The 14550-nt window shown below is 38.0% G+C and overlaps 1 protein-coding gene across 1 annotated transcript; it reads left to right on the top strand.

Annotated features, from left to right (window-relative positions):
- The first annotated feature begins 1799 nt into the window (after positions 1-1799).
- agxt2 (alanine--glyoxylate aminotransferase 2) lies at positions 1800-13730 on the top strand. Its single transcript, XM_026929134.3, has 15 exons — positions 1800-1944; positions 2166-2478; positions 4165-4244; positions 4574-4764; positions 5443-5566; positions 5962-6056; positions 6318-6411; positions 6514-6607; positions 8804-8904; positions 9260-9352; positions 9499-9631; positions 10013-10101; positions 10590-10739; positions 12532-12630; positions 12904-13730. The coding sequence occupies exons 2-15, from the start codon at positions 2385-2387 to the stop codon at positions 13003-13005; spliced, it is 1539 nt and encodes a 512-aa protein (XP_026784935.1). The 5' UTR covers positions 1800-1944; positions 2166-2384; the 3' UTR covers positions 13006-13730.
- Positions 13731-14550: the final 820 nt, after the last annotated feature.

Below are 14550 nucleotides of genomic sequence, written 5' to 3'. Positions count from 1 at the left end.
CAGCGAATCTCAGTCATGATGGAGAGACTCACTGATTCGAACACCGACCTGATGAATGAGAGAAGAGCGAATCTCAGTCATGATGGAGAGATTCACTGATTCAAACACCGACCTGATGAATGAGAGAACAGCGAATCTCAGTCATGATGGAGAGACTCACTGATTCGAACACCGACCTGATGAATGAGAGAAGCGTGAATCTCAGTCATGATGGAGAGATTCACTGATTCGAACACCGACCTGATGAATGAGAGAAGAGCGAATCTCAGTCATGATGGAGAGACTCACTGATTCGAACACCGACCTGATGAATGAGAGAAGAGCGAATCTCAGTCATGATGGAGAGATTCACTGATTCGAACACCGACCTGATGAATGAGAGAAGCGTGAATCTCAGTCATGATGGAGAGATTCACTGATTCGAACACCGACCTGATGAATGAGAGAAGAGCGAATCTCAGTCATGATGGAGAGACTCACTGATTCGAACACCGACCTGATGAATGAGAGAAGAGCGAATCTCAGTCATGATGGAGAGACTCACTGATTCGAACACCGACCTGATGAATGAGAGAAGAGCGAATCTCAGTCATGATGGAGAGACTCACTGATTCGAACACCGACCTGATGAATGAGAGAAGAGCGAATCTCAGTCATGATGGAGAGATTCACTGATTCGAACACCGACCTGATGAATGAGAGAAGCGTGAATCTCAGTCATGATGGAGAGACTCACTGATTCAAACACCGACCTGATGAATGAGAGAAGAGCGAATCTCAGTCATGATGGAGAGATTCACTGATTCAAACACCGACCTGATGAATGAGAGAAGCGTGAATCTCAGTCATGATGGAGAGACTCACTGATTCAAACACCGACCTGATGAATGAGAGAAGAGCGAATCTCAGTCATGATGGAGAGACTCACTGATTCGAACACCGACCTGATGAATGAGAGAAGAGCGAATCTCAGTCATGATGGAGAGACTCACTGATTCAAACACCGACCTGATGAATGAGAGAAGCGTGAATCTCAGTCATGATGGAGAGACTCACTGATTCAAACACCGACCTGATGAATGAGAGAAGAGCGAATCTCAGTCATGATGGAGAGATTCACTGATTCAAACACCGACCTGATGAATGAGAGAACAGCGAATCTCAGTCATGATGGAGAGACTCACTGATTCGAACCCCGACCTGATGAATGAGAGAAGAGCGAATCTCAGTCATGATGGAGAGACTCACTGATTCGAACCCCAACCTGATGAATGAGAGAAGAGCGAATCTCAGTCATGATGGAGAGACTCACTGATTCAAACACCGACCTGATGAATGAGAGAAGAGCGAATCTCAGTCATGATGGAGAGATTCACTGATTCGAACCCCGACCTGATGAATGAGAGAAGAGCGAATCTCAGTCATGATGGAGAGACTCACTGATTCGAACACCGACCTGATGAATGAGAGAAGAGCGAATCTTAGTCATGATGGAGAGACTCACTGATTCAAACCCCGACCTGATGAATGAGAGAAGAGCGAATTTTGGTTACAACAGAAACATTTGCTGATTTAAATAAACCCCACTGACCCACTGCACAAGAGAAGAGCGAAAGATTCACCAACCTGCCGAATGAGAGAAGAGATTCCAGGTCATGACAGGGAGATCGACTGACTCAAACACTCACCTGCTAAATGTGCGAGAGCAGCAGATGACTGAGAGTCATTTGGATTTAGTGACTTGAGGAAGGAGGATCAGGTTCAGCGTACATGCCAACTGACTGTGTGATCATTTAGACACGAGGCTAAACTGGTAGCTGTTAGTGTCCGTTACCTGTCAGCTATATGAGTCTCGTAGCTCCAGTGCAAAATAAGAGAAAGCAAAATTCACACACCAGACATATCTATCTGATCGACTACATTTGGACTAAAGAGGAACACTGGGTAAATTTCAATTTTGGTGAAGTTGTTCCTTTAACAAGTCTGCTTTATACAGGTTGAGTAAACGAATAACTGGACTATGCATATCTTTTCATTTTTGGACATGTAAGAAGTTCTACAGTTATTATTCTGTGATGAGTGTGTGTGTGTGTGTGTATGTATATATATATATATATATATATATATATATATATATATATATATATTTCTTTCTTTCTCACCAGATCAGTCCTGGTGGAAAGAGCTGCAGGGTTTATTGCCCCTTTAACACCCCCAGCTCTAACACATGGTCTTAAAGCAGCTGAACTTCACCTTTGGAACAGCTTTTCTCTCTCAGTTTATCATTAGTGGACTTCTCTCCACCCATTCTGCCTATCAGAAACCCATTTCTCACATTTACCCATCTTCAGTCTCTGAGAAAACTCCTGCAGTTCTCTGTAAACATGTTTAAAGGCTTTGCCCGAGTGAAGGCTCCTCGGTGGGCCAGGAGAGCCGGCCATGGGCTCGGTCCTGTGCTGCAGCTCCACCGACCACCTGGTGAGTGCTTTTCTGCCAAAATCCCTGCAGTTTCATTTAAAGAACCTCAATGTCCTGTCAGAGAGTTACTCAGAGAGTTGACTAGTTTGTGTAACACTGGTTCTGATATTTCTACCGTGTAAACAGAAGAGATTTAATGGCAAAGTGCCAAACTGCACACTAGCGTACTAACTAGTATGCTCCCGTCTAAATATGACACAAATATCAGTTTACTCGGTTGCAGTATATAGTATTTTACATTAGTACTTATATTAGTACTAGTATATAGTGTGGGTATATGTTATATATTATCCTACCCTACTATTTAGTACAGAAGTATGTTTATTATCTTAGCATACTACATAGCGCAGTAGTACAGTAGTAGGGTAGTATGCTATGCTATGCTAATAGCCAGAAAACCCAACTCTATCCCCTATTTTAGCTCTGTATTTTAACTACCACTGTTCTGATCAACTAAATACCATAATTTTTCCACCGCCATAGCTATTTTGTATTTTTAAAAAAAGCAAAGAAAAAGAAGAAAACAAGAAAGAAAAAGCAAAGACTGAAAAAACGCCACAGGTTTCCATGGTAACGGAATTTCACCACCGGTGCTAAGGTCATGTAGATTATGCTGTATTAGTGAAATACCTCTTAAAAGAGGTGTTTTATTCACTTTAAAACAGCACACAGTGTGTAAAATGTTATATTAATGCCACGGAAATGCAGAGTTGAGGATTCAGCTGAACAGTAAACTAAGAGTTTACTGAACAAAAAGGAGTCGATTCTCTGATTCCAGGCGTTAGGAATTAAGAGTCGACTCTTTTGGATGAACAACTCCCTGCACTAGTATTCCACGGAAAGAATCGATTCTCAAGTCTTTTGAGAGTCGACTCCAAAGCTTTAGAGCTGATTCCACACAAGTTTGCGCATCCGTCTGACAAATCAAGAATTTCTACGGCGCTGCTTTATAAATAAATTATAAATATCTTATATAAATACCAATAAAAAGTTGAAAATCTGCTTTGACCTGTTTGAGGACTAAACTGACTCAGTCTCACACAGATCTGAATCATAACCCACACCACAAGCATCAGTATTCTCAATTTCTGCTAATATTTTATGCAAAATTATGCAGAAAACAAAGAAAAATGTGAAGTTTGTAACAGAATTCTGACTTAAAATGAAGCAATGACCCGTGTCTGAAGTGTTAATGTACCCCTGAACATGTCAGATTTAGCATTAGACCTGTTTATTAGCATTTTGCTAGTGTATGTGATTGAACACTCAAAATTAGCATGCTTATTAGCATTTGTGATTAGCCTATGTGATTTCTATAACAGGCAGAAAACATAAAAACTAGAAGGTTTATTAACATTTTAAGAGATTTTGTGATTTATTACAAGTACAACATGTTTATTACCATGCTCTTTATTATCCTATGTGACTTTTATCACTGGTATAAGTCAAAATTTGTTTAATTATAAGCATTTTATTAGTCTATTTACAAGCAGACAACTACAGTTGAATATACATGAATTAATTAAATTAAATAATTTTACCCAGTGTTCCCCTTTTACTCCCTTTACACCTCTTTACACCAGTTTAGCACTGGCACTATGTCTCATTCATCACATTCACTTCAAAAGTCATCAAATCTCACACAAAATAATGTTAGAAACGGTTTCTGAATGTTTCCTTGTGTAGGTGCGTTACGTCAGGAGGACGTGATGAAGAACCTGCGAGTCCAGATGCCCTCTTGTAATTTTACACCTGAGACGTACCAGGTAAAGCAGCAGCGCTACCTGAGGCGGTGGGAGGTGTAACGTTACCGAAACCGCAACGTGTAATCTTCTCTGTCCTGAAGACTTTCCTGTGTCGGACAACTTAAAGTTACATCTTTACATGTGACTGTTACAAAAAAATAAACGTTAAAAAAACAAAAACATATAAATGTTGCTGTGATGAAGTTTTCTGTAAGAAGAAATAAGTTTATTTAACATTTATGGAAGGAGTCTCCAGTTTCAGTGAGAGGTGAAGCTATAACTTTAAGTTTATAAGTTAAGTTTTAAAGTTGAGCTCTGTTAATATTAAAGTTGAGTGTTTGTCTCTGTAGGGGATGAGTAAGGAGCAGATGCTGGAGATCAGGAAGCTGAACTGTAATGCCATGACGATGAAGGTGACGTACTACAAGAAGCCACTTTTTATCCATCAGGGTTTCATGCAGTGGCTGTGGGATGTGGACGGGTCGCGCTATCTCGACATGTTTGCGGGGGTCGCAACCGTCAGCCTGGGACACTGCCATCCGTAAGCTTGTATCTGCCTTAGGATTAGTCCAATTTTGCTGTTTTAAAATTCCGCTCTGCGGTAAATGAAAACTCAAAGCAAGAACCCAAAATGCAAAAAAAAAGATCTATTTAATTTGACATCTAATGCTGGTCTTATGTGCATCTGAGGATTGATTTTTAATTGCCATTGTTTAAAATCCTATAGAGAGGATATTTAGGGGTCCAAGCACCACTTCTTCTTTTTTTTCTTCCCTATAAAGAACCATGCAGACCAGTCTGAAAGTGTTAGAGATGTTAAATTTGGTCAGTAGGTAGTACTGCCTCCTGCTACGACTCAGGCAAGTGAGATTGGACTGATGGTGGCGCTATAGTGAAGCATTTACGCTTTGGGAAATATCTTGGAGAACGGAGAGGTGTAGAGACAAAACTCTTTTTTTTCAGGCTTGGTTTATATCAAAGAAAAAATAACCATTAAACACAACCAGTATGATTTTGAGCTAATTTGCATAATATGCAAAACTACTTCTCATATATTATTGATTTATTGAATAATATTTGAACATTTAAACTGGAACCTGCTCAATGTTCAGTTCCTTAATGTAAAGCTTTTACGTCTTAATTAGTGTAATTGTCATTTTACCAATGTGTGATGATTTGCAGTGTCAAATTTGTGTGTGTGTGTGCGTGTGTGTTTCAGGAAAGTAACGAAAGCTGCGCAGGAGCAGCTGCAGTATCTTTGGCACACCTCAGCCATTTATATTCATCCTCAGATCCAGGAATACGCAGAGAAACTCGTCTCACTTCTGCCTGAACCTCTGAAAGTACACACACACACACACACACACACACACACACACACAGAGTCATGCTTTCACTACCATTGTAAATGTTCATTTCAGGTCAAAAGGATTTTATTTTACCCTTTTTTTTAACTAAATGTTAAACAGGATTAAAAATTGTTCTCACGATGTGGAATGTTGGGAGAGAACAAAGTTCACAAATTGCTGGGATTTGGGTTTGGACATCTCTATATCAATAAAGTCCGGTAACACACACAAACACACACACACACACACACACACACACACACACACATCGCTGTTTGTGCGTTGATAAGTAGGTGCATCTGCCAAATTACGAAATGTGTTCATCTAATATCCACAGACATTCATTTGTATGTGTGTGTGTGTGTGTGTGTGTGTGTGTGTGTTTCTAGGTAGTGTATCTGACTAACAGTGGCTCTGAGGCCAATGATCTGGCTCTGCTGATGGCGAGATTACACACAGGAAACTTTGATGCCATCACTCTGAGGTCAACACTACAGCTTATATTATTATTTTTTATTTAATCAGTTTTTAAGGGTTCATCAAAATCATTAATCTCTAAACGTATACAGCAGTCATCCTCCGTTCAACACCTATCTGGTGTGTCATCAGCGTGTCTGGCTACAAGCTTTAGTTGCTTTAAGAAATGATGTAGTAGTGTCTAGTCATTTCTAATGACAGCTAGTAATCACTGAATTCACTAAATCTACTGTTTAAATGAATTTTTGTGCGTTTATTTTTGCTGTAGAGGTTCCTATCATGGCGGAAGTCCACTAACGATGGGTCTGACCTCAAACACAGTGTATAAATACCCAGTGCCCTCCAGCCTGGGCTGCTATAATGTACGTACAGCTCCATGTGACCCCTACTTCCTGTCCACCACTTCCTGTTTTGATCTAATTTTCCTCCTGAGTCACATGAGCAAGTTACGATTTCTTTTTCAGACCATGTGTCCTGATGTGTTCAGGGGGCCGTGGGGTGGGAGTCACTGCAGAGATTCACCTGTTCAGACAGTCAGAGAGTGCAGCTGCTCTCCTGGTACACACACACACACACACACACACACACTCTAGCATGCTGACTGGCCTGCAGTTTAATAATTTCTTAGCCCTGCATTTCATATTAACTTTAACACAACAACTCGATACTGTCACCAGTGTCCTTCAGGACTCGTGTCTCTTGTGACCTTATCGTCCTCGTAAAGTCGCAGAAATGTTATAAAATAAATCATTAGGTCCTATGTACATAGTGATGTAAACATCACAGTGATGTTTTTAGTCGTGTATATGATAAGACATTGAGTTGCCAGGATTATTCTCACACAAACAGACACACACACACACACACACACTTTACAGAACAACACAAACACATACAATACACACACTGGTTACAAAAAAAAATGGGTTCCATGAATCAGGGGGTCTGTGATTTTTTTCTTCTTCTAATTTTGTGACAGTAGTTGAACTCACAGTCCACCATTATTAAAATTGTATTTATTATAAAAAAATAATTTTAATGATATGTTTATGAATTAATATGAATTAAATAGATTAATTAATACATTTTGAATTGTAAATGTAATGATTATATTATATAAAATAAATAATGATGGTATTATTATATTCATTATGTATATTTAATAATAAATTTAATTATAAATGTTATAGTTTTTAGCCTGTTTGACTGGACACTTAAATCGAATGGGTTTAATCCAAACTTCATTAAATCCATTACAATAATTTATTAATTATAAAAAAAAAGTGTCCTGTGAGTGGAATAAAAAGCGTAATGGCGCAAATAAATGACCAAAATATTATTCAACAGATTTAAATAATGAGGCTAATGTTTTAATAGTTTGAGTATATTAAAATAAATTAAAAATTAAATCTTTACTGTATGGGCTATTTATTATTTATTTAATTTAATTAATTAATTTATTTTTACAGTTAAAGGGGTCTCTGTGCTGAGTTCAGTAAAAGCTGTTTGGACTTTAGTACAAGGTCAGATTTTATTACAGTGTAAAACATTAACTTTTTTCAGAAAAGTTTGTTCTGATGTTAAAAACGAGCCGTCCGTTGCAGAGTGACATCATCATACTGAGAAACGCAGATACAACGAGCGCAGTCACGCCAGTTTATATTAGTGTTTACACAGCGTAACAAACAGACAGTAAAACTCTTCAGGATAAGATCTGTACACACACACACACACACACACACACACACACGCACACACACACAAAAGTAAAGTAACACTGATCTGAACTGAGATTCAGCCTGCTGTAAAGGTTGTGCTTTGAATTCCAGCTGTGACCACAACTGGCCACTTTTTTGCGAGATGGTCAAATAAACAAACAAACAAACAAATAAATAAAAGTCAACCAAATGAATGAATGAATAAAACAATGAATGTTTCTGAAATGTTTCTGAAATATATTTAAATTAAAAAAAGCATAAAAATATGGAAACAGATAAACAAACAGCCTCCACTCAACCAACAAAATAAATAAAACAATAGAGTGTGTCTGAAATATTTTTAAAAAGCATATAAATCTGAAAATAGATAAATAAATACACAGACAACCAGCTACAAATCAAGCAATCATTAAAATAAATGAATAAATAAAATTAATTAATTAAAAATATTTGATATAATGTGCCTGAATTATTAAAAAAAATAAATATAAATGTAAAAATAGTTAAATAAATAGACAAACAGATAAACTCACAGTACCAAACCCACAAATAATAACACAAATCATTTTTTTAAAACATTTATTTTATTATTTTTATATAGCTGGATTGGATTCCAACCTGAGAGGAAACAGTTACATGCAGATGAGAAAGTTTACACCCCCGTGATGTTTGAATGGGAAAAAAGAAAAAGTACAAACAAAAAAAAAGGTTAAAATGAAATGTGAGGTTAAGAGAAAGGTGTAAAAATGTTTTGGAATTTAGCAACAAGAAAGAGAGAAAAATTAAAGTGTAAAAATGTAAAGTATCGTGCAACAACATGACAATCCAAAGCATTCGGGAATCATTTGGACTGATATCATTTCTCTTTTTTTCACTTTATAAAACAAATCACTCTAAAGTTAATGAAAAGTTGGAAAGTTGAATGTGTATGGGTACACAAACTTTTGCACATATCTATTTATTAATATATTATAAATAGCTGAACCAGATGTCATTAAAATTCAGCGTTGAGATTTAAACTGTGTTCTGATCACAGATCAGTGCCAGGCCAATGACAGGTACATCGAGCAGCTGAAGGACGTTTTCGCTACGAGCGTACCCAATCGCATCGCTGCGTTCTTCGCAGAACCCATTCAGGTTAGCACTGCTAAACATGCTAATGCTAGTAATGTATACTTTAATAGCTCATTCTAATAGACTATTGTTTCTATAGAAACAGCTCATTCACATGAACTTGTATGGAATTTGTAAGCGCCACATAAACAGGAGAGAATTATTTTATTTATTTATTTATGGAAGGAGTCTCCAGTGTCAGGCAGAGGTAAAGCTGTAACTTTAAGTTTTCCACCACTGGAAAGTCTTCAGGACAGGTGAGATTCTTGCGAGTCTTATTAACGTTAAGAGAGGTGGTGGTATAAGAGGAATAAAACACTTTGGAAATTGCTAGAACCTCACGACAACACATCACTTCCTGTTCTTGTTTCTTTTGCAGGGATTAGGGGGAATTGTCCAGTACCCGAAGAACTTCCTGAAAGACACCTACAAGCTAGTGAGAGAAAAAGGTGGAATATGTATAGCTGATGAGGTATAAACATCACCTCATTCCCATCATCATCATCATTATTATTATTATTATTATTATATCGTTCATGTATTGTGTGTTCTTTGTTGTGTCAGGTATGTGTTACTGTATAAAGAGCGTCTGATTCTGAGATTTTGTTCCTGTATCAGGTTCAGACCGGTTTCGGACGCACAGGAAGTCACTTCTGGGGTTTTCAGACCCATGACGTTGTTCCAGACATCGTGACGATGGCTAAAGGAATCGCTAACGGATTTCCCATGGGGGCTGTGGTCACGAGCGAGGGTGAGTCCGGTTTTTAAAGAATTAGGAATTCTCGCCACTTCCGTTATGAAAGGTCAGAATAAAGGCTCGCATGTCTGCCATGGTAATCATGGTAACAGCAATGCTAGCTAAGCACTGCTAGAGCTTATCCATAGATGTCAAAAAAGAGGAAATCTCTGACCATGAATAAATAAAAAAAATAAATAAATTAAAACCAAAGAGGTGAGACTTGACTTTAACGAATTGTGCGTTGTGCTAAAGAAGTTTTCTGTTTTCTTCTTGTCAAACTCTGTGAAAAGAAAGAACAAGAACATTATTTTTAAAAACTCTCGGTCGAGATCATGACCATATTTACCTCGACTAAATGAACTACAGTGAAACCCCGTTTGGCCGTTTTTGCAGAAATTGCTCGTCCCTTTGCTGAAGGACTGCACTTCAACACGTTCGGTGGAAACCCTGTCGCCTGCGGCATCGCCTCGGCCGTGCTGGATGTGAGTACGCACTGATCCACGGCCACGGTTAGAGTGCTAACAAAAGGAAGAGCCATTTTTATAGTTTCTTTAGGGAAATATTCTATAGGTTCATCAGTGTAGAAAAAATGATTTAGACTTCAGCTGCTTCTGTGACCTGTTTCATTTCATCAGTTAAAAACATTGACTTTTTACTTAAACGTAGTAACTCTTTACTCTTAATCGAGTACATTTTTGGCCGGACTGTTCCACTGAAGTATAATTTCTCAGCACTTGTAGCAATATAATGTAAGGAAGTTGGGAAAAACTTTTGGGTTTGATTTCTCAGAGGTTGAAGAGCATCATCTGTGTGTTCATGCGCAGTACACTACTCTCACTGAAGTACACAAAGTACGCAGATTGAGACACAGCTAGTGTAGTTTCCAAATAAGGAAATAAACGTGACATGGAAAACAAAGCAAGCAGTTAGTTTGTGTGTGTGTGTGTGTGTGTGTGTGTGTGTGTGTCAGGCGATTAAAGAGGACCGGATCCAGGAGAACTGTGCCGTAGTAGGAACACATCTGCTGAAGGAACTCGCCAAACTGCGAGATAAGTACGAGATCGTCGGGGACGTTCGGGGAAAAGGACTGCACATCGGCGTGGAGATGGTCAAAGACAAAGTGAGATTCAGTGTATTTCTCTTTCTGTGCAGTTACCACAAAAAATCTTTATATTGTGTTGCTTCCCCTTTTGCTAATTATCTAGCATGCTAACTGGCTGCCCTACTAATTAGCCACATTGCTAATTTCCTAGCAGAATAACATAGGCTGCAGAGCACAGATAGAGTATTCGAATACGTATAACCCTTTAAACATAGCTTCAAGAAATTATTATTATTCAGTATTTATTACAACACATTGCTGTTGAGTTCTGGAGTGTGATTGGTCAGAAGGTGTTGATTAATTTTCTATAACAACAGCTCTGACAGTAGTGCAGTTAATATTAATGCACTCCTTCTAGTACGTTATCGATTCTGTTGTTTTCTGTGTGGAGATGTTTGCTTAACATTTACAGAAGGAGTCTCCAGTATCAGAGTTGTTTATGCTTTATAGTGACATGACAAGCTGTGTTTTTTTTCTTATTGACTTCAAGAGAACGAGGGAATTTATTTATATTTAATAAATAAAAGATGTTTTATTCCTTACTTAATTGTTGAGCAAGGTTGGGGAACGGTTAAGCAGGCAGAGGGTTGATGAAGTGTTACTCTCAGGCGTGTGTGCGTGCGTGTGTGTGTGTGTGTGTGTGTCTGCATGTGTTTATGAGCTGATCCCTTTTTCCACGTTATGAAACTGCAGTTAATAATTAATCAGACATGAGCTGAGAAGAGCTTCATCATAACATTCCAGTGAGGAAATTGTTTAAACCTTAACATGAAGATGAAGTTTTTTTTTGCTTTGTTATGTGTTTACTCTAACTTTAACTTTACTCTAACTCTAATTTTCCTCTAACTTTACTCTAACGTTACACTAGTTTTACTCTAACTCTAACTTTCCTCTAACTTTACTCTAACTTTACACTAGTTTTACTCTAACTTTACTCTAACTTTACACTAGTTTTACTCTAACTCTAACTTTACTCTAACGTTACACTAGTTTTACTCTAACTCTAACTTTACTCTAACGTTACACTAGTTTTACTCTAACTTTACTCTAACTTTAACTTTACTCTAACTTTACACTAGTTTTACTCTAACTTTACTCTAACTCTAACTTTACTCTAACGTTACACTAGTTTTACTCTAACTCTAACTTTACTCTAACGTTACACTAGTTTTACTCTAACTTTACTCTAACTTTAACTTTACTCTAACTTTACACTAGTTTTACTCTAACTTTACTCTAACTCTAACTTTCCTCTAACTTTACACTAGTTTAACTCTAACTTTCCTCTAACTTTCCTCTAACTTTACACTAGTTTTACTCTAACTTTACTCTAACTCTAACTTTACTCTAACTTTACACTAGTTTAACTCTAACTTTACTCTAACTTTACTCTAACTTTAACTTTACTCTAACTTTACACTAGTTTTACTCTAACTTTACTCTAACTCTAACTTTACTCTAACTTTACTCTAACTCTAACTTTACTCTAACTCTAACTTTACTCTAACTTTACACTAGTTTTACTCTAACTTTACTCTAACTCTAACTTTACTCTAACTTTACTCTAACTCTAACTTTACTCTAACTCTAACTTTACTCTAACTTTACTCTAACTCTAACTTTACTCTAACTCTAACTTTACTCTAACTTTACTCTAACTCTAACTTTACTCTAACTTTACTCTAACTCTAACTTTACTCTAACTTTACACTAGTTTAACTCTAACTTTAGAGTTTATACAAAAATGCAAATGAAAGCTTCATATTGAAATCATTATACTTCAAGTCTTGATATCTATATATTTTTTAAGGAGAGTCGAGATCCTCTTCCTTCCGATGCCATGACTGAGATTTTGGAGGACACGAAGGACATGGGCGTGCTGATCGGCAGAGGAGGGATTTACGGACAGGTAAAGATGATGGAAACATGGCTGACTGTGTAAGACTTTGGGGGTGCTGAGGGGGCGGGGACAGGTATGATTGTTGTCATGGTTACACTCCAACAAATTTACTGGTCCTACATCAGAAGTGTCCTGATGAAAGAGAATAACCTTCAGCCAATCAGAAACGAGCATTTTCTTTGGCATTGTATAATAATGTATAAAAACCCTATGATATAATGATAGATAAAATGTAATTAATCTATTCTTCCTCTTTTCCCTGATCGCTCCGTTCTATCTCAGACGTTCCGGATCCAGCCGCCGATGTGCGTCACTAAAGACGATGCCGATTTCTTCCTCGCCGTGTTCGATCAGGCGCTGCACAACTACACGGAGAGGAGATGAGAGAAGAAAACAGCACCGAGCCTGACAGACTGCGTCTGTTCCAAATCAGTCCATTCCCTTTCCTTCCCCCCTAAAACCTCTCGGAAGGACCAATCAGCACTCAGTCGGGCTGGGTTTCAAATCACACGGGACAGCACTGGCGTTACAGACTGTTCTGTTCCAAATCAACCCCGAATGAATTGTTCTACTAAGACCAATAGTTCAACACTGAACCTAACTCTAAGGTTCTGCTCCAAATCAACCCCTAATCCACTTTTCCCTTCCCCCTACAGAGGACGGATCACCACTGGACCTTACAGCTCAGCCCGGACCCGTTCCAAATCAACCCTGAACTAACACTTTCTCAAAATAAGAGGACACTGCACCACTAGAACATTCTAGGGCTCTTTCGAGGGCTCGTTCAAATCTAACACCTTTCCCTAACCACTTTCCCTAACCGCTACGGCACTTAGCCCGGCCTCGTCCCGATTCACCACGTCATACAGATGGCAATAGGCTGCAGTTGATTTATAAGAGCTAGTGTTTATTGTCGATTAACGCAGCTCTTGTAGTTTAGCGACTCATTTCAGTGCTGCTGTGTTTACAAAACTAAACACCGAACCTGAGTGCCTTTAGCAGTCGTTAACACCAGCATTAATGAAGGAAATAAAACTCAACAAACAAACAAAACCTCAGACTCGTGAAATTAAATCAGATGTCTTTAATAAACACCGTCTGAAACATCATCTTTTATTAAAGGATCTTATTGAGCTGTGTTTTTTCACATGGGAGAGTTCATATAACCTTTAGACAAAATCCAAAGTAAAGCAATGTTTTTTTTTTTTAAATAATAAAAACAGGATAAAGAGTGTGTTTAGGAATGAAAAAATAAATTTAAAAAAGCAGATCTCCCATTTCTGAAATATATAAATATTTCCAATATCTGTGAAAATCATCTCTTTCACATCCTCTGAACATAATTTAGATTGTAATATTTGTTTCAAAAGTTTAATTTTTTAACCTTTTGGAATCACACACATACACACACACACCAGAGAAATAGATTAGACATTAGAGTTCACGCCTCAGGCGCTGAACTAAACATCTGCATCCTAAACACACACATTTGCGTGTGTGTGTGTGTGTGTGTGTGTGTGTGTGTGTGTGTACTGTCACATTCACCTGGTGTTTGTGTGTTGTATGAAACAGAGCATTTACATTTCTCAGATCTGGTAAAAAATTCAGTGAAGAAGCCAGACTCATCCGTGGAATTTCCTTAAACACCTGGAACAGTGGGTTTGTTACACAGACGTGCAGATTGCGTCCAAGAACGCACTGAATTTTATCAACACACGAGTTCAGAGTGAGAGCTCCATTCCCATCATAAACATGTCGTTCTTTACCATTCAGCAGTAATGTTGTGTTTTCCATCACTAGGTGAGCTTATAGAGGTGGAGATGTTGGTGAAGTGGCTTTCCGTGGAATCAGAATGAAATCTTTAAATGTGATTTTGTCCTTTTTCACTTTTGGGAAATTGCTGGTTGAGAAACGTGCAAACGAGAAACA

Source organism: Pangasianodon hypophthalmus, chromosome 15, assembly GCF_027358585.1.
Source record: "Pangasianodon hypophthalmus isolate fPanHyp1 chromosome 15, fPanHyp1.pri, whole genome shotgun sequence".
NCBI lineage: Eukaryota > Metazoa > Chordata > Actinopteri > Siluriformes > Pangasiidae > Pangasianodon > Pangasianodon hypophthalmus.
The sequence above is the reverse complement of the archived record's forward strand: the minus strand, read 5'-3'. Positions and strand labels throughout refer to the sequence as shown.